General features: G+C 44.2%; 1 protein-coding gene across 1 annotated transcript in view; it reads right to left on the minus strand.

Annotated features, from left to right (window-relative positions):
- The window catches only part of spop (speckle type BTB/POZ protein), a 73,888-nt gene that overhangs the window by 24,452 nt on the left and 28,191 nt on the right, over window positions 1-21,245 (minus strand). Inside the window, exons 3-6 of the mRNA XM_076085759.1 lie at window positions 14,848-15,127; window positions 14,008-14,129; window positions 11,506-11,657; window positions 4,633-4,760 (exon numbers count right to left, since the gene is read on the minus strand). Coding sequence (XP_075941874.1) covers window positions 4,633-4,760; window positions 11,506-11,657; window positions 14,008-14,129; window positions 14,848-14,925 — 480 coding nt within the window. The 5' untranslated portion in view covers window positions 14,926-15,127. The remainder of the gene's footprint in view (window positions 1-4,632; window positions 4,761-11,505; window positions 11,658-14,007; window positions 14,130-14,847; window positions 15,128-21,245) is intronic.

Here is a 21,245-nt window from a genome sequence, read left to right on the forward strand (position 1 = left end):
TGGAAGACAGTAAAATCAATCCAAATTTCAATAAAAGGCTAATATCAGTCCATACTGGCAAAACAACATATCGTTATTAAAAGCAAATGAGGAAGCACCTCTTGGATCTGACAGCGATGTGACCCAAGACGGGAGAGAACAGGTAGGCAATTCATGTCCACGAAAAGAGGGAATGAATTCCCAAACAAGTCACGGTACGCTGCTTCGGTAAGGTAGTAAAGTAAAAAGGCCATTATGATAGTTTATTATAGTGGCTACATGACTAAGAACAATAGCAGCGCCTATCGACTGCATGCCGGCCGTCCTCTGGGTCAAACTCAAAATCAAGGAAGCATCCTTCAACGGCTGAATTTCAAGGATGCTACGTCATCGGCCCACGTCGAAGGACTGTTCGGAGGATATTCAAGGATACATTTGTGTATCCTCCCCACTCCTAAAACACCCACAATCCTATGCACATGATGCACTTTCTTTCCCCCAATTTGGAAAACAGGGGAAATATACTGGTAGGCTTTCAGTTATTTTAACTTTCAGTTAATTTGAGGACAGAAATTGCCAATATAGTTGCTGAATCTTCACTCGTATTAGATCTACAAAGCTTAATTTAAAAGTGTGTTCCAACTATTGACGCGCAGCGACAGACTTGTTCAGCAAGCTATTAATAGCACCGAGGCCGGCAACTGCAGAGATAGACAGCAGGGTAGAGCCAGTATGTTCTCACTCTGTGAATGAAGGGTTTATTTCAACCAAACCAGAGTGATTGTTGAAGTGGAAAGAGCCAACCAAGACATGTTTAATGAGATTTATTTTGTTTCTGTCGAGCTTGAATGAAGTTACAATCAGCAGGGTTAAATTATGTGCTTCTGAGGAGAGCATTTTGTACATTCATAAATTATAGTGTATATGTTGATTCATTTATTTTCTAATAGGCCCACATGTTGTGAATCTGTATACTGTTTTGAGGAAGGAAAATCAGAATTCCGACAAGAAATTGTAATGAACTGAATTATTCTAAATAAAGTTAAAAAGTTAGACCTAGCCCCGCCGTTCGGCTCATTTTCTGTAACCCGTGTAGCACACAACCATGATGGCAGACACCTGACAAGTCCGCTGCTTCAATGCTACACGGGTTACTGAAAATGAGCCGAACAAAGTCTCATGTGGCGGCAGCAATGTGCTTTAGTATCGTGTGACAAGAGTGTGTGGATGATGCATTAAGCTGTTCCACTTCACTCAGTTAATCTGGCTCTCTACGCTTTGTCAGGCTACTCCTCCGCTGCTTGTTTTCGTCTATACTACAAAACCCTCACCGTCACTTGCCGTAAGTCAGTTTGGTTTATACCAAAGTGAGCCCACTACAACGGTCGCAATGGCAACGGTACACATAAAAATGGCCGCCGCGCTGACCACCCTACTACTGTGTGGTGGGTACAGAGACTATCAAGGTGTATCCTCCATGTTGCCACAGTCGACTGAGGAAGAGGAGGAGACGGTCTCCTCTGAGAAATAAACCAAATATGTCCTGCAGCAAGTAGTTCTCCGGATCTACTTGCTCTACTTCTGGCTGACTAAAAGGTGGACTGGTGTGTTTCAGCAACCAATTTAACATGACTGACAGGTAAGGTTTGCCATAAACTTCTTCTTTCCAGAAACAACCCCTTCTTTTTTTTCCCTTTAGTCAGTCAAAACTGACTTCCAGGGTAGTAACCCTTACAGAATCAGTCCACACGACTCAAATCACGACAGCACAAAGTTGTCAAGGTTTTCCGTTCCGGTATTACTCTTAAAACTCTCATTATCACCTGCATTATCTATAGCATGAAGAGCTATAGATAGCAATGTTCTGACCTCAGAGCAAGAGGTTACCTGCCATGTTGACAGGGAAAGACAGAGGAGAGGTAAAGTGGGAGAGGGTTTAACCTCTTTTACCTCTGCGTCTCATTAGAGGGGGAATGAGAAAAGAAGGTAAAAACATGTCTCATCAACATAAAAACATTCTCTCTGTAACTAAATCCAGTCCCCACCATCTTGGCCTATGGTTTTGTGTATCATGAATCCTCTTTTATTTTTCCTCTTTGTCTGTTCTTCATCCCAGTTGGCTCGATGCCACCAAGTGTGCCCACTTTTCCTTAGAAGGCTTTTCCTTCAATCTCTCTCAAAGTCTCCTTCCCCTCCTCTTTTATCTCTCTCTCTCTGTCCCTCATGCTCTCTTTTGACAGCCAACGCAGCACCTTTAATGGGAGCTATCTCCTCATTAAATACCTGCAGGTGTCTGCAGCGCTTTGGCAGGGACGGAGACACAGAGAGAGAGATGGAGACAAAGAGGGAGACAAAAAGTGAGAGAACAGCTGTTGGTGTTGTTCAGTCCCTCTCCGATGTGACACATCGTCAGATTCCCTGTGCTACATTTGAATTACTAATGTCTCCAGAGGCAGATGAATCGAGCACAGGGACCAAGGGTCAGGAGGAGAGATTGAGCCAGTGTTCCCCTCCAACAGTGATCTGGCCTCTCCTCGTAGCCTTTCCCCCTTTGACACTCTGCTACACGGAGTAAAAGAGGAAGAAAGACAAGAGACAAGGAGGAGGGCAAAGAGGGAGGGAGGAAGGAAAAGCAGGGAGGCTGAGCCGAGAAGGGAGACGAGGGACACAGGGGAGAGGTGAAGGTAGAGTGAGGGGGGGAGAAAAAAAAGTAAGCTCAAAGTGGGAGGCAGCCAGAGATGAAAGAAAAAGGGAAAGGAGGAGGAGGAGATTGGGCTTGAATGAGAGATAAGATGGAGGGTAAAAAGAGGAAGTGGAGGGGATGAGAGAAGAGGGAGCGAGCTGGGCTCCCGGGCGATGGGGCTCTCTCAGATGCAGGACGAGACCATCTGGACGAAAGCGGAGCCAGGTCTCTGACGTTAAACACTGGGCTTCACTTTCACATGGAAAAAGACCAGCAGAAGAGATTCAAACACCCGTTCTGCACTTTCTTACCACCATCCACTCACAACCCAACTCCACCGACCATCCTGCTCACATGTTGGTCGACAACGCTACCAGACCTCCCTATTGGCAATCTCATCGTTTACTGCACACAACATCCCACTTCCAGACAGCCTTTTTCCCCTAAAAAAAACACACACACACACACACACACACACACACACACACAACTGCTGTCTGTATATCAAGTCTCTGACTTGCTTTAAGAAACTCTGTAGACCTCTCAGGTCATCTGGGGTTGTTCTGCTGAATTCTTCTTGAGGTTAAAAATAGTAAAGCTATGAGGCAACACACAGTTGGAGAAAACTGCCAACGCACATGAGAAATCTGATACATAATACAAATGGTCGCTGCATTTTTCATTTATCTACTTTCTGCCCTCATTGAATCTTTTTTTTTTTTTCTGTTGTACACAGTTTTATTAACAGTACTCACCACATAGATTTGTGCATAAAATGTGTTTCAGAAATCCGGTTTGCCTCATCTTGCTTGTTCATCAGCAGAGTTGGCTAATTACAACAGATATTAACGGGGGAGGAAGTGGCCACGGAGGACGAGAACCAGCAACCCCACTTCCTCCCCTCCAGGAGAGTGGATGCATGCAGAGAGTGAGGACTCTTCAAGGTAACTTTTCTCACTCTCCTCCAGCTCCTTCTCGCCAGCAAACAGTCTCAACCCCAGAATTACGTCCCAACGAGACACGCCTGCACAAACACGATATAAGCATAAGATACACACACACACACGACTCTACCCCCCCCCCCCCATCCCACATGGCTCTGAAGCAGCACTGCCCCTCCTACCCCTCTGTCAATAAGCCCAGTTTGGAAACACTTTAAACAGACTTGCACATTGCTCCGCTACAAAAAGGGAAAACTTCAAGACATGCTCTCCTCCATACCCGCAGGGTTAATTAGAATTGTTTTAAACAGCCACTGCCATGCTTTTTAAACATTAATGGGCGCATGCATTACAACTAAGACATTAACATATCCAGAAAGTTTAACCTCTTCTCTGCTCCCTGGCTCCAGCATGAGGAGCAGAGGGGGGACGACAGAGAGGACAGTTGACCTCTGCTGCCCCCTGTGTTACAGCTGGAAAACAACAAGGGAATTTTCAACGAGGAGCAGCAGCCGGCTTTAGATCAGAGCAATCGGAGCCAAGCCACCATGCCGGCTGAATGACAATCAGCTTGTATGTTGGTGATGAGAGAGAGAGAGATGCAAACCCAGAGGCTATGTAGCACCAATACAAACATACATTATTCACTAACAGGGACATACAATGAGCTGTAGTGTTGAACAAAAAGATAAGTGAGACAGGAATTACAGTTGTGATCCCTTCTAGGCAAAAGCACCAACACAAACAATACATTTAGATATTTCAACAGCAGTCCTTATTTCTAGGTTCTATTAAAATGACATATTTTGGGGGAGTTACAACTAGTTCTTCTAACACAGTTTGGGTTTTAAAAGTTAATAACAGAAGTCTGTGTTTGTCTGCAATGTTGAAATATGAATAATAATTTTGATCGAGCAATATAATCAGGATTATGAATTTCTTTGGGAATGATTTTGAGCCAGAAAAGTGAAGAATGTGAACTCTGTGTAACAAATCATGCGAGTTCAGATAAGCAGTGGCAGCCCTTACCTCACAGAATAGTGTTAATTTGTCATCAGGCAGCAGACCGCTGGCCTCGTCCAGCAGGAAGTCCCTCCTTATGAACTTTTTGAAACCCCAGTCTTTCCCCTGGACAAAGCGGTACGCTCTCTGGCTCTCTGGGAAAAAGAAAACACATGGACAAACAAGATTATTTGGAGACTTTCACAACGTGATTAAGCTCTGCGTGTGTGAAAGTGTGTGTGTGCGAAAGAGAAAGTTAGTTATGAGTCATGGCCATAAGCAGCGGAGAAACAATGGCGAAAGAGGCTGGGTGCAGGAAGTATTGCCTGCAGGGAGCTTTTAACACTTCAGAAGAAAACAGAATCTCTCTCTCTCTCTCTCTCTCTCTCCCCCTCTTTCACTCACTGTATCCTCTCGCAGCCACATAAAGACGAGTGGTAAACATGAGACAGAACTGCTGCGCCTCTTTAGCCAAGAAGTGAGAAATTGCAGGGATCAAAGCAGTCCAATTATCATGTGTTTATGGAGTGCCAATTATCTCTGACAGTGGCAGGAAGGATTCTGTAACACTCGGTTGCACTACAAAGACACAGGAAAAGGTGCTGGAGTTCTTGTGTGTACAATAGTCACACTGTGGGGGCGGTCACCTAACAGTCACAAATGCTCACATACAAGGTCAAAAGATAATGACTCCGGACTACGACTGCTGCAGAGATCCCAGCAAATTAACGCTAATTGAGAATAGAAAGGTAACAAGTAACTGCAGCTCTGTTGGAGGGATGCAACACCATTCTTTGGAGAAATTACATCACCCGCCATTTTGTTAATGAGTCGAAAATGCTTCCTCGGGCACTGCTCTGGGATTTTTGCATGTGTTCAGCCGAGACACGCTTCAGACCGCTTCTGTGTATGGAGACATCTTTGTCCAATCCAATCAGGAGAGACGTGCAATAACTTAAGGCTCTATATATCTGTTGTTGTGCATCCTGTCCTACAAAGGCTTAAATGGCATCAAACGATATACAGGAAAACCACTAGAAGACAATTCACTCAAGTCAAGTATTTTCATTTCTTTGGTAGATGTCATCAGCACATGATGTTAACATGCATCTGGGTGATTGGATTGTGTTGAGAAAGAGCAGCAACACAATCCAGGAGTGAATTCATTAAAAATAAACCAAAGATTCAATCACGCCAACACTCGTGCTCATTTGGCCGAACTGACAAAGTGTAATAGCGATCATATCACAATATTTTTGACCAAATACCTCAATATCGATATTGGAACGATATTGTAGGGTTGACTATTGGTGCACAAGATATTTACACAGTGAGATAAATAATCATCTATAATGTGGATATATGACTAAGTGGGTGAAGGCAGATACAAGAAAAGTTACAGTCTGGTAAGTTCAGAAACATACATCACTTTACTGTAATTCAGCCTTTCAAACCAGGAAAAGTCAATACTTATACTATATTACGATATCCAAAATCTAAGTCTCTAGTCCAGATATCTAGTCTCATATCACGATATCGATACAATATCGAAGTATTGCCCAGCCGTACGTTGAGATGTATACACAGTCTACATACAATATATCAGCTACATATATGTAAAGGAGTATTTGTGCATGAATCATACATGCAAACCTAAAAGGGAGTATTAGGAGGGTAGTGAGGTGCCCATCAGGCTGGGATTCGCAAGAGACGTCAGAATTCAATATGTACATGAGGATTATTTTAGTGTAAATATCATCGTATCAACAATGAGATAATAAAAGAAATATACAATTTGAGACTGTAAAAATGGAAAGAAATGTGCCTGCTTGAGCTGCCTGGATGCTAACCAAAAGACACTTCACACAAGTTTAAGCCCAAACTGATTTATTCACTATTTTTGAAGGCCTCCTGCTTATCATTTATGACATTTAAGACTTCTGTGGGACATGCAAACAACCTATATCCATGGACATTCTACAGATTCAACTCATTTGTCAATGCAAGATGATGTAAAATCATCCAAAAACAACCTCGGAGTCTTATTCAGACCCGGTTAAAGGGCACGAAGTGGTAAAAGACTCCTTGGAAAGTCGACTGAAACAGGCTATAAGCTGCAAAGTCACCACATACCAAGAGGTCATCGCCTCTCGTGTTCATCTGCAGTGTGTGCAGACTAACATGTGTTCAGCCCCGGCAGTTCAAACAGATTTGTCTTCAGGCTGACTCTTGCGCAGAGATCCCAACAGGAGATCTGCTGACAGATCACAGTGGGAAGCGCTAAGATGAAGTGTCAATGCTGCTGTAAGATCCTGTGTCAAATCCTCTGTTTGGATCCGAGGGAGCAGGCGGCCTAAGAGGGGATTGGTGGAGGAGTGCAGTGCATATGCAGTTATTCCCACCACCGCTCTCATGCACGCGGTCCTTCACTGTAATCCCCTGCCTCTAGAGACTGTGTACGCAACGACGCTGACAGAAATCACCATAAACACACACACATGCATAAGCACGCGGGCACAAAAATGACAAGTCCTTGCATTCGGCTTTCTCACAGCACTCTACTTTATTCATTGTTCTGCCACCGAGTGAAACAGAGGGAGCGAGTCAATGTTTTCAAAAAAAAAAGACTGAGTTTTGTAGTCCAAAGATCTTTCAACCGAAGCTGAGCAGGTTTGAAAAGAGAGTGAAACTTCTGTGGCCTCGCTACACTGTACCGCTTGTGGCTGGGTAGACGCACAGTAACGGTACCTGAAGAAACTCTTTCTCTGCTGACTTTCACCCACACTTTCATGTCCTTTAAACATGCTTGATAAGACGTAGCATGTGAGACCCAGAAGAAGTCCCGAGGCACAGACTCTCCTTGTGAAGTTGTGTTATTTGGGTATGAAACAAGACGAGCAGTGATGAGTGAGGACTTCCCCAGTGGCAGTATCTAAAGCTGAACTCGGGTGTGAGGAGAGAGGCTGGCAGGAGAGTGAGATGGGTGGGGGGGGGGGCAAGCCAAGAGGAGGAGGTGAGGAGAGGGAGTGTTAAAAGAAGCTCCACTAGACTAGGGGGAAGGGGAGAGGGAGGTGTGACTTCTTCGGTGTGTACCCGTGACAGTGAGGTGCTTGTGTGTGTGTATGTGTACGTGTGAATTTGCACACAGCACTGATGATGATGAGAGTGTGTGTGTGTGTGTGTGTGTGTGCTGAGCTCAGCTAATCTCATGCTGCCATTTTCTAGTGGGGCATCAGAAAGCGGCACTGGCAGAGAATCAACTGCAGGTCAGATGGCTGGTTGCTTACTCTTTCAGTGAGTTGGCCAAGGTGGCAGCAGCACACCCACTCTGCCAGAATACCAAACAGAGCTGGACAGTGGTGGAGGGGGGTCAGCACAGCCGAGACATCCAAATGGGGAAAGTGTGAGCGGTGGAAAAAGACTGGTAGAAAGATGAACAAGTGCAGACAGGAGGTTGCGTTTTGCGTCACAGCACACTTGATAATTATTATGGAATTTGTGTGAAAAACCCCCCCACTTACAAGGTAGACATGTACCTTGTATGACATGGTGCACTGTGATAATACTCCCGCATTCGAAGGGTGGAGTTTCTCACCCTTCCAAAAAAATGACTGAAGGTGATGGAGAAGGTGAAAAAAAAATTGGAGGTCAGAGCTGGAGAGCGTGAGCGACGCCGCGGTGTTTAAGTGAGCGGGGGCATCCATATTCAGGCAGAGGGCTCAGGGGCACGGTTGGCACACAGAGCGAGAAGGTCGCCAGAAGACGAGCCGGCGTGTTGGAAAATAACAGACGACACAGCAGCCAGAGTCGACGTCTCTCCCGACGTGTCTGTCGCTCTTCTGGCTTTCTCTTTCACACGTTCAACTTCAGCAAAAACAATTCCTACACTAACCACTGCTCACGACCACAGACAGACCATACGCTCACAACCATTTCCCAATCTCTCAAAACATATTGACGTGAAAGGGCAATTAGCACAATCCGTTAACTGAGCAGTCTATACATGCGCGTATTCATCTCACCAGAAACAGAGTTTTAAAAATCGGATTTAAAACTTAATTGCTTCTGCACACGGATTAACGTTGCATAAAGCAGACAGATGCACATATAAACATGACATCAAGTCTTTTCCCAGAAGAAAATCTAATCTCTATTGAAGACCGAGCTCTATAAACTAGTGTCAGCACAAACATGTCTATTGACATCCTTTCTAGCGATGCCGATAGCATCTGATTATGTCAAGACTGACCAATAGCTTCTCCTCCATTAGCCGTGCTCCACTCACCCACACAGAATGCCTGATCACCTCCATCAGTTACTGAGGGCAACAGACTCTGACAAGCTCACACACAGGGCTTCAATTAACTGAAAAAATAAAATACACACACACTGAATCTCCAGCTACAAAACATAGAAGCAGCCCACAGCAACTCGACACTACACACATAAGCTCACTTAGCCTTTGGCTACAAAAGAACAATACCATTGTCTGTAGGGGAGACTTAACAAGGAGACTATTTGAATACAGAACAGCTTGCGGCAGAGGATGAGAACTTTCCATCTCGCCTCTCTCTGAGTTGTCAGAACAGGAGTCTGCAGGATGATTTTCTCTGGCGAAAGGAGGAGACAAGTTACAACCCACCCAGCAGCCTCGGAGGAGAGAACCAGCACATTAAGCCAGGGAGAGAAATGATGCGGCCAAGTCGAGACTACAGGAGTACAGTGTGGGGAGGAGGGGGGGGGGGGGGGCTACCGCTGTTGCCTGAATCTATCTCCATTAGCAAGTAGGGACCATCAGAGGATTCAGACACAGACACACAGTGGGGGGGGGGGGGGGGCTCCAGGGCTGACTGATGCGGATGTGGTGTTTCATCAGATAATGTCGAGCTTTCCAGTCAAAATTTGCCATCGTAGTGCAGCCTTCAAATCCTGGACTGTTTTCATCCCTCCTCCTTTAAGCACTGCAGGAATGCTTTAATTCTCAATATGCACAAGCCAGTCGAGGCAAAAATCGAAATGTATGCCCGCTCAGAGACCGGGGAGAAATTAAACAATGAGTGCATGGCCAATGCTTTTGCATTAGTGACAGAGATTGGCTTGTGCGTGAGAGCTTGCCTCGTCTAAAAGCTTCAAAAGACAGAAATTCAATCCGACACGTCAAACACAATCTTCAGCTCCTCAGTTGAATTTTCCGTTCCTTCAGTAGGATTTTGTCATTTGCCTTCGATAGCAATGTTACTCTGCTTTATTTCAATAGAGTGTACTCACTATACTTTCCTTTCATCACTGATTATCCACTAATTCCTCTAACTGACGACTCCAGCACCCATAAAGTACTAACAATATTTTACTAGAAATTGTCTCTACAGGGACCAAGTGTATAAAAAGGCCAAACCGTCACATAAACAGTCCACGGCCACCCAGCTTTCTTAATTAAGGTACTTTGTTTGTATTTGGACTTTTTTGCTGGAGGCCTGGATTAAATTGGATTCTAAATGATCCAGAACCGATAGAGCAATCTTTACTGCCATATTCGTAGACGGAGCGCTCACTTAACTGTCACAAATATGGTGGCAGTTGGGTAATTTTCTCCTGTGACACGGCGAGCGAAGATGAGGGCCCAGGTCTCCCCAGGGGGATTGTGGGAAGATTGGAGGAGGGCATATGGCAAGAATGGGATGGGGCGTGCACCATAGAGCACACCATTTATAGGCGAAAGCCCCTCGAGACACAAACGAGAGGAGCGGAGGAAAATGAGATCCTCTTCACTTCACTCGGTATTCTTCGCATTCCGGCTTTTCTGGGGGTCATTTAAGAGCGCAGTGCTCGCGAAATGGCCAAGCAGTGAAGTCACACGCCTAAAAGATCTGTTTATTACTCACACCACTCCACATGACCACGTAGCCACCAGCATACAGTATAACAGCCAGGAGAGAAAGCTTTAAGGACAATAACCGCAGTAGCTTTAGTTTTCTTTAGCCTGTGGTATTCCAACATTACAGGGCAGATGTGGAATAAAAAAAAAAGGATAAAATAAAAAGAAAGTGATGTTGTGAATGGGAAAGAGAGGAGAGAGAGGTCTCAGAGAGCAAATGAGGGACTGAAAGAGGGGGTGTCAAGTTCACATGGGGGAATGTGTCTCAGCAGGAAAAATGATTTCCCTTTCTACACAACCTGCACCGCAGGGGGTTGTACACAGTTTCACTGCACACGCCTCCGATTTAAACACACTTCCGCCTCCCACCTCTTCTCTCCCCTCCCTTACCTCCCACCCAAACCATCTTCCCTCCTCCACGCTTCCTGTGCCTGCATGCTGCAGGGCACTGGTAGGGAGGGAGGCAGCCAGAAAGCCTGATAACCAGGAAGCGGTCACATCTGGCCCTCGCTAATTCAATTCCACACAAGTTTGCTTTTCCTCCACATAACATAACCTAATTAAAAAAAAAAAAAGAAGCAGGAATTGGAGGCACATTCATTTCCAATTCATCAACGAGGAGAGAGGCGGACGAAGACTTCTAAAAAGGTTGGGTCTTTTTTTAATTAAAATCAAAATTGCTCCACACCACTTTGAATTATATATTTACTCAAAATGAAACCAACTGGCAGTGATTACACAAGCCCATATGGGTATCAATACCTGACATTATTAGACACACTCCGAGTATTAGACACACTCCTCACCTCCTGCGTTTGCAAGTTTCCGTGCCCCAAAGACACAGGTGTGGCAAGACTTTTTAATTTTGAACCTCTCAAACTTTAAGATGTCCTCAGTTTTCTGCCGAACATGCTTCTATGCAGCTTGGGCCTAAATAGTATTTTCAGTTAGTAAGTTAAAATTATACAAGAAACTGAAGACTTGTGTTCCACAAGTCAGTATCAGCTGTTTTTGGTCACACTTACCCATGGCTTTGGTCTCTTCTCCCTTGGCGCTGAGGATAGAAAACTTAAACTTGGCACGCACTTCACTTTTTGGGCAGCTGACTAAGAGCGAGTAAAGTGAAAGATAGTCTTTACTCTCCTCATCCAGACCTTTAGGGTTCACACGCAAACACCTGGAGGCAGGAAAAGAAAGAAACATACAGATCAGAAAGATAAAGCTAAGAGGTGGAGTGATGCTGGACGTATTTGTATGTTTGTACGCAATAACAGTATCAGTTTCTATCCGTAATGGCACTCTGGCTTGATTCTGTAGAGACCGTTGAAATTGTGCCATCCTTGGCTTCACAATCACACCTATTGATTTCATCCACAACCCTTCACTTGGGCCAAAGTGATGCTTTGATGGTATTGATTGTGCAATACACACTGCTGTTTATAGCATGAAACCATGTCAGATAATCATTACATCTGTTTAAGTGAATTGGAAAGACGGCACAAAACAAGCTGTTCTTTTAAAAAAAAGCTGGAATCAAAACCTCTATTCACTCCATAATGAAAAGCTTCCAGTTCCACAGAGTTTTACACTGAGCTGAAACACGGTGGACCGAAGAGCCCGAGCCTTTTCTAACACAAACACAGCAACATAAACATGAATGCCAAAGGTTCAATATCAAACAGCAATAAACTGGCAAAAAGCTGAATATTTCACAAGCCTCCACAGGAAAGAAGGTCACACCTCTACTTCAATACTGGTGCTGTATCAATATAAATCTGTACTGTACAGTAGAAGTATCAATATGGTATTGAACCTAAAACCGTAACACATCAGGAATTATCCCCCCCCCCCCTTCTGACTACTAGGAATGCAACTTTCCAGGTAACCTTCCTGAAAATGAAAGGATGTTCCTAAATCTACTGTAGATCCAACATTCCAAACAGAAATATGTATGCGATATTTAAAAGATGTGTCATGTTCAGTACATCGACGCTACGGGTGAGTCGGTCTCTTTGTGTTTATGTAGAGCAGTTTCACAAAAGGAATCCATGTTCGTGGTAACATATGGGTCGTTTGTTGCACAGGCTGCTATATCGCTTTCGAACAGTAACCTGGAACACATTAACATGGCCATGTGAACTACTAACATGTGAAGCATCTGTGATTCTGATTCACCATCCGAAGGCTTGTCCGTGTCACACTTTATGTAACACAGTAACAATGTGATTGAGCTCTCGGCAATGACGAGAAAAATTTATATATCTACATATATTCTGTGATGTATGATTCATTTAGTAGATAGAACAAATATACCGTGTTCCCAAAAATACATTTTTTTTTGGAGGTGCTTGTGTTAATATGCAAATAGCACAAAAAAAACACGTCAAAAACAAAAATACATATTTTTCCTCTTAAATGTACTGCTATTCATCAATTTCGATTCGTGTAGTTTTGGTGTGAGTGGCATAGTTTTGGAGATATCGGCGATAGAGATGGACTCTATGGCACTCAAAGCGCCAAATAAATATATTTGAAAAACTCAAAAGCAATGTCTCTTTCCAGAAATCATGACTTAGTCTTTCAAGATAATCCACAGACCTTGTTTTTGAGCAGTTAAAACAGATTTTGGGGGCGAACTGTCCCTTTAAGTCTTTTCATTGTTGTTACCGTTACAATTTGGGCTCTCTCATGCTGTAATGCCTAAAGGTGTGGGGCCGACCCGCAGTACACTCTGGATCTCATTTCTCTAACAAGCGTCTGTGAGACCATCGGAGAAATAAGCAATAATGCTCCCGACAGTGAGGTATGATACAGATGGCTGGAAAAGCTGTTCACTCAGATGAGATGAAAAAGCAGGAGGATTGTCTTGGTTAGGCACTTACGGGAAGAGGTGGACTAATGGTACAATGTCCAAAAACAACTTAGGTTGACGTGGTATTTGAAAAAAAGCCTGGGCTTTCTCTGAAAAGGCCCATCTCCATTTATTTAGTAATTTAAACACGTGCCTTACCAATTCCAGACCCACTGTTGTCTGTTGTCTTACCCGAGGCTACAGTCACTACTTTCAGGTTCCAGCCATGTTTATGTGTGAGATACAGAAGCTCTTCCGGGAACATGACACAATGTCGTTTTATACTGAATACTGAACTGGCTATACATTTACTTAATATTTCACACGTGTACATTCATCCTGGGATCATAGTTTTATCTTTTGCTCTGAGCCCATAACAAAGTGAGAAAGTGAAGGTGCAGCCAGACTAAATTCAAGCCTGAGAAAGTGCTACAAAAATTATTATTCCAAACACACGTGTCAGTAAACATCAGTGGAGATACAGACTAGATGAAGGCACACTCGATGCCACTGAAGCAGGCGAGTGGGTGCTTTAATCTCTTGAAAACAATGTTGTACCTCTCAAAGATGTAATAATTGGATAGCGCTTGGGAGAGTTGTCGGAGAAAACGTTCTCCAACAACCCTCTTAGAGCAGTATCAATATCAGTTGGCTGTGACGACCGGCCTTCACCAACCATTTGAGTTTGTCGTTGGCTCCCGAGGAGAAAGTGGAGCTTTTGACGACTTCCCCCATCTCCTCGCGACAGAAGCTGAAGTTGTTGATGGTCCAGATGTAGGAGAACCTCACCACTTTGATCTGAGCAGAAACAAAAAGGCACAGAGAGAGCTGAAGCCGGATCTATTTCTTTATATATTTATCAATTCTACGTGGGTAAGTGGTGCTTGGTCAGCCCTTCAAAACCGCACATCAAAACTGCCTTTCATCTTAATAAACACCGACAACAAACGGAGTGAAAGAAGAAAGGATATTGTAAGAGCAACAACAGAAAAAAAACAAAAAAAAAGATTTGCAAGAGGAGATGAAATAACAGACATCATCAATGGCATACATTATTTGCCTTGGCTCTTAACAGAAAAGTGATGTCTGAACTAAAGCCTGTACTGCAATGACTGAAACAAACACAATGTTACAGTATAGGTACATAACCCTTAAACAAAGACTAAAATGACACCCGTTTTTGTGGGAAACAAAGCAGGCGTATAATATCAAGTCAGGAAAACACAGTTACTGGATAAAATCCAGACATGATTCTTCCATTTAACTGCTCACTGACCAGTCACATTAAAGATTACTGACGCATAGTTAAAGTTAACTTCTTCTGTCTTGATAAACAGGCTTACTTTCAAATGTCCACAGAGCAAAGAATACAGTATATAACTCACTCACAGTCAGCTACTTTTAACATTGTGCAAAGAATTGACAGAACACAGAGAGAAATTGTGTGAGTGATGCTCTCCATGCAACAATGTGTTATTTTTTTCATGCTGAGGAAAACATGAGCTCCCTTCCTCACCTGCGTATAACACCAGCTCTCAGCCACAGGACCGCTGGACATTTCCGCCGGGGGAGGGGGGCTTGGGGCTCTGGACATTGCCAGCCTTGATGTGGAGGTGACCTGAATGGGGCCGGAGCACCAGCCAGGTGTGTTGTGAGGTGTGCGGGGGGGGGGGGGGGGGGGGGAGATAAGGGCCCAATAATCAGTCAAGCTGGCCGCCTTTTAAACAACACCGGCCGTACAGAGAGCTGAATCCGGCGCAGCGGGACGTCCAGACTCCAAAATAGCTACGGGCGCTCTGTAGGGACACAAATACAGTCATTAAAATAGCTTTAAACTAGTGAGGCACATTGTTATGAAAAGATGTGACCTTGCGCGAGTGTGTAGATGTCCGTGTTTGAGCATGTCACAGCATTTGCTAATTGAATGGATAGTCTAATTGAGCAATATTTCCTAGTGAGTAGGACATAAGAGGTCGGAATTCATTTGGTTTCAAGGAGGCTTCAGCATTCGGAGCACAGCGGCGGCGTGAGCTCTGCTTCGCTGGGGGAAGCCTGCTGTTATCTGCGCGTGGTTTCGTCTTTGTTTTACTTTGAGAGGAGCAGGGCGCTGCGCCCATGCCAACTGATTCCAGCCAGGCTGCACTTGTCCACCATGGCTCTCAGTGAAGTGCAAGACTTTCATCTCGAGCTGCCAGTCTGCACTCACACAAACACACACACACACACACACACACACACACACACGGTCATAAAAGACTTTCAAAAGTCAGTGCTGGCTAAGAAAGGTCAAAGTTGTTTTTAAAGAATGCGCGATCAGGATTTGTTTATATCCTTAAGTGCTGCGACTGAGATTTTCACTGCAATTGCCACATTGAAATTGGCATAGGGAAACTTCCTCATTATTTTTCATCTAATTTTAGCTCCTTTCGTACACTAGCAGCCTCATGGGATTAAAAATATTGTTGGAAAAAAAAAAGAGAAAAAAGGACAGTTTGGTTTGAAAGCTTCATTTCTCTAAATCTCTCATTTCCGCTGGTTTCATGCTCCGCTCCTCTCAAGTTCTTCTCCACATATTTAATACCTAAGTCGACACCAGGTCTCAGGATCAGGTTTTTCTCCTCACTGAACCTGTGCGTCCCCCCCCCACACCCCGATCTCCTGCCAAAGAAACCCTTCGACGCTGCTGCTTAATTAGTGGCTGATTGAAAGAGAAGTTCAGGACCTGATACTTAGCAGAAGCCGAGTATCAGACCGAGAGCGCTGAGAGATAGAGCGAGTAACAAGAGAACGGGTGAGAAGTGAGAGACTTCCGTCTGTGCGAGTGGATTGTAGAGGGGGAGAGGCAACCTCAACAGCTCCACTCTCAGACACGACATAATTAATGCTTAGAGATAACACCCGCATCTTATCTCTCCCCCCTCCCTTTTCTTCTTTTGTGCTATTTGTATCTGATGAAAACACTGGTGGCATTTTCGCTCAGTAAAACAATAAAATATTAATCACAAAAGTTGGGAGAACAAGGCGGCACTGATTTGCAATTTAAATTACCTGAGACTTCCTGGCAATTAATTATAGTCCATATGAGTGAGTGAGGGCCTACACGCGGATTTTCGCCCGTGTTTCTGTGTGTGTGTGTGTGTGTCATCATTTGTGCTTTGTTTCACAGCATATCTGAAGCACAATTTACCTCGCGCTTTTCTTGTATTCTGCCCCTTAAGGATCAACAGGAATGGCAAGTAATCACAGGGAATCAATTTAAGAAAACATGACAACACTGGCAGCACTGCTAACAGCCTCACAGCTTTCTAAATAGACACAGATGACACTTTACCAGAATAAAGCTAAGGATGGGTTTTAGGTTTTTTTCTTTTCACGAGTGCAGCGATCACAACTCTGAGAGATGGAGATGTGCGCTAATCATATTCCCTCTGAAGAAATGTCTTTAGACAGTTCATTTGTCATGGGAATCAGATGATGACAGCGTGAATGGGAAGAATGACTAATAGGTGATAATGCACACAGCATAGGGAAAATAAATATTGTCACATCACAGTGTATGGCAGGGAGAGATTTACCAAAGACGGTCTTCCTCCAAAGGCAACTAAGAGACAAAGTAAGGCAGTAATGGAGGTACTGTGCTTCAGATAAGGGAGTGTTTGTTGCTGCTCCTTTGGCTCCATCAGCACCTCGGAGGCTGGATAAAAAGCAGTGGAAATAAGGGTGAGGGTGCTTAGACAGAGCGATGCAGAAAGAGAGCAAACTAGTTCAGCTTCTGCAGAGTACACATCTTACTCTTTTCTCTGGCAAATAAAGCAAACCAAAAAAAAAAAAAGACAGCTTACCATATTGCATACATGCATACAAAGGCCCTGCAGTGAATACAACACTGTGAAGGTAGTAATGTTCAGTTCTTACTGGGATTCAACACCTCAGTGTATAACTATAACAGAGGGTGGATTTTTCCTCAAGTCTGAATGAGAGATTGGACGTTATGAGCTTCACAAAGCTTCAGTATTAATTGTCGGGCTGTACCGAATGTCTTTTTTAAAAATTATTCAAAGCTTCTTTTGAGGTTTTCAAACAAAGCATAAAATCTCTGTCGCCACATTTTATGATGTCATCAAATAAAAAGTCTAAATTCTAAAACAAAATCCTCCATTTTAGTCAATCATTGGACTAAATGAGTAAAGTTGTTTTCTATTAAATCAACTTTCTTTAATGTATATAAACGATATTGATTGATTGATTCAGTGTGTTTGACCGCAGTGAAAATGTTGCTTTTGAGAGGCTCAATGCCAACAGAAATGTTCAGAAGATAAAACCACGTTGTGAATTTTGGAAATGATGACATCTGTCTTTATTCAAAATCGAACTTTTGACCACGAGCCGGAAAACAATCCGACACAGCCATCATATTGTTGTATAGGTGTTCATGATTGTGTTCAACTTTATACAAAGGACAACATTGTGATATGACATTGGGCGGCATATAATGTTTCTTTTTGTTAGATTTATTTTTTTCATGAGCTGTGTACGTGCTTAGTCTATAAAATGCCCCCAAAAAAAACCCAAATACAAAGATTTAAAAATGATATAAAACACAAAACACTTCAGAAGATGGAACCACAGAATTTCTGCCTGATAAATTACAACAATATAATGGATGTGTATTTTAAATTATCAAAAGATTTTGTCACTTCATCGCACCAACCGAAACTCATTTTCATGGTCGTGACAGTAACACATTATCTTTCACAAAGAATATAAAACACTGGATTCAAACACCGTTGCTTTGACAGCACTTTGATGAAGTTCCATAAAATCAAGGAGAAAACTAATTGTATGTGTGTGTGTGTGTGTGTGTGTGTGTGTGTGTGTGTGTGTGTGTGTGTGTGTGTGTTCCATATGCACAATGCAGCAAATGTGTGAGCAAGTAGAGAGACACAGGACCGGTACGGGCCACCTCCATCCATCCCACATCCTCGTCCGATGCCTGTTTTTCAGAGAGGGGAGCCCAGATGAGGAGAGTGAGACCTGGAGCCCATTTATATTCATTACAGAGAGACAGTCTGCTCTCCCTCTGCCAGTCCAGCTGCCATCTCTCTCCATCTCTCTGTCACACACCTCAACACACCAGGGAGGAGAGTCTGACAAACCAACAGACAGATAGATTCAACTTCCTCGGTATAAACAAGAGCTAAGCGAGCTGATGTCGCCCGCGTCCGCACGAGAGGCGGAGCTCGCCGGCCGCACTGCACACACACACACACACAGTAACCACATCACAAGCTCACGTTACACCGTGAGCAACACACGGTGCTCTGCCCGTGGTGTAATAAAGCTGTGTGCCGTGATATTAACTCCATCTGTAAATGATACATGGTGATAGCATATATTTCTGCGCATATGTTACCTCCATCTGCAAATCTGATAATGTAAACAGCTTACAATGCATATTTACACTCGAGGACACATTTGTGTTCGTTTGTTTCTCCATCTGTGCTCGTGACAATCTGAAGGACATGTCTGCACATCCACACCAACCTGGAAGTCTGTCTGTGCTTTGAATATAGTCAGACTGTCATTATTAATTCTATCTTTAGTAAAAACAAATTACCAGCACTTAGCTTAATGATTATATTTAAATGTACTATGAGGAACGTTGGAGTGAAGGGAGGCACAGGAGAACCAGGACTGAGCGGAGCAAACTGTCAGACATTGCTTCAGGAAAATTTGACGTTTTTCTAAAAAGGACTCTGGTGCTCGGAAACACTACCACTGTTGTCTACAGAGACCGCCACTACCAACACAAAGCTGCAGTTCCTCGTATTAGCTTCTGCTGGGTAGCTTGTGAATCTCCCCTGGGGATCCATTACCTTTTATATGAACCTATAATTACACATCATCATGTATTTGTTGAATATATTTTGCTTTATTAATCTGAATAAAGTAAACATCAGATGTAGCGGTGTAGAAGTATAAGGTAGCAGAAAATGTAAACACTTAAGTAAAGTAAAAATACTTAAAAATTGTACTTAAGTCCAGTACTTGAGTACATGTAATCCGATGCTGGTAACGATGATGATAAGCCCTGCAGTTTTATCAATGGATTTGTATGAAATTGTTATGTTTATCCCAAAAATCCCTCAGTATGACCATATGGCAGAGACTTCAGGCGACCAGGCCTGCTGTGAAATAGGGGGTGAAGAGTGACAGAACAGAGAGATGGAAAGCCTTCTGGAATTCATTGCAGCTACCGCCGACACTCTCACAAAGAGGAAATAAAATGATGGGGAAAAATGCGACATGCAAGCACTTACACAAATAACATGTCGCCATCTAAATTCCCTTTAACTTGCAAATTGAAAAAGATACAAATACAGGAGACTTCCCATTAGCCTCTCCCTCAGGGACCCGCTTCCTGCTGGGAGGAGAAGACGACGGGTGGCGCTGTGCAGAGACACCACCACCACCACCAGGTGGACGGGGGGGGGGTGGAGCTGTGTGATTTGGCTGCTGCAGAAAAGGAAGGGGTCGCAGCGGGGGTCCTGGAGTGTTTAGAGGGTCACCTTGTGCGACAATAGGCAGCGAGCGAAACAGCGAGGTTCAGAGACGGGTTGCAGAGTTTAGAGGGACAGACTACAAAGACTGAAAAACATGCCGAAAAAGCTAAAGGCTAAAGTGACAGAGTGTTGCAGCTTTGAGCGTATGCGTGACGCATTTCTGAACGGAAATCAAAACGCCCACATGCCAGCTCACTTTTCAACTGCTTAGAGTCGACCCTGTGCTACACTAAAACTACCCTCTTTCCTCCAGCTCATGTGAGAAATCTGACAGCGGGTTAATGAAGCCCGTTCGTTGTAAAGGTCAGGTAGCAATAAAAGTTCCAAATGAAGCTTGCAGGGAACGTGTGCAGACGCATCCGGGGGATCAGCAAGACTGATCAAGTGAAGTTGGCCGACTCCCATTTCTAAAAAAAAAAAACACATACACAGCTGGCTGGAGGCAAATAAGCACACACACACAGGGACCATGTGACGAAAGTGATTCCAACTCTCAGTTATGAGGGATTCAGGAGTTCTGGCAGCAGACATGAGAGAGGAGAGCAGCGCCGTGGTGTCTCTGATAGTAGTGGCAAGAAAACCAGACTATATGAGGAGCTGCGGCAGGTGAGACTAGCCAGCAAAATATGCATCGGGAAAGAGACTTTCCTCTCAGGTGTGGGGCGGAAGAAATACACGTGTGAGAACAAGGCTGGACGTGGAGCATGTCTGAAAACATGTCTGCTGTGAAACAGCGTCCGTCCATCTAGCCCGAGGCACTGCTGAAAGCCCCGACACTCACTCAGAGGGGGGGGGGGGGAACAGGGATAAGAGAACGCGGGGAACAGTGGGCACACACACGCATGACCGGGCCGAGCGTGAACTCGGCGGCGGGTTCGGGGGGGGGGGGAGACACTGGAGTGTGTCGGATCCGGGGGCCGCAGGAGGTGTGATGGATTAAGAGGCGCTGCCAGAGACAGAGGCCCCCCCCCCCCCCCCACCGTGTGGCAACCCACAGTGAAACAACATCACCATCCCTCTCCATATCACTGATGGTCTCCTCTCTCTCTCTCTCCCTTTTCCGCCTCCTTATTCCTTCCCCTTATAAACCATCAACTAAACTCCCCCGTTTTTTCTCTGCTTCTCTTAAACCCAGTGATGATTGCTATAAAACCAGGCAACCATGCCTGCACCACACGTCTTCCATATTGCTTTAGTCCCACTTTTTGATCACATTTCTTACCTTTGAACATACAAAATTCAGAAATGTATTTATTTGCGCAGATAAAAAAGAAATTGCTATAAGGCTGAGCCCAAATCATCATCATTAATATCCATAGCTGCACTTCACAGCATTAAGTGTACCTATCAC

This window comes from Anarhichas minor, unplaced genomic scaffold, assembly GCF_050575085.1.
Source record: "Anarhichas minor isolate MPS153535 unplaced genomic scaffold, ASM5057508v1 ptg000007l, whole genome shotgun sequence".
In the NCBI taxonomy this organism is placed as follows: domain Eukaryota; kingdom Metazoa; phylum Chordata; class Actinopteri; order Perciformes; family Anarhichadidae; genus Anarhichas; species Anarhichas minor.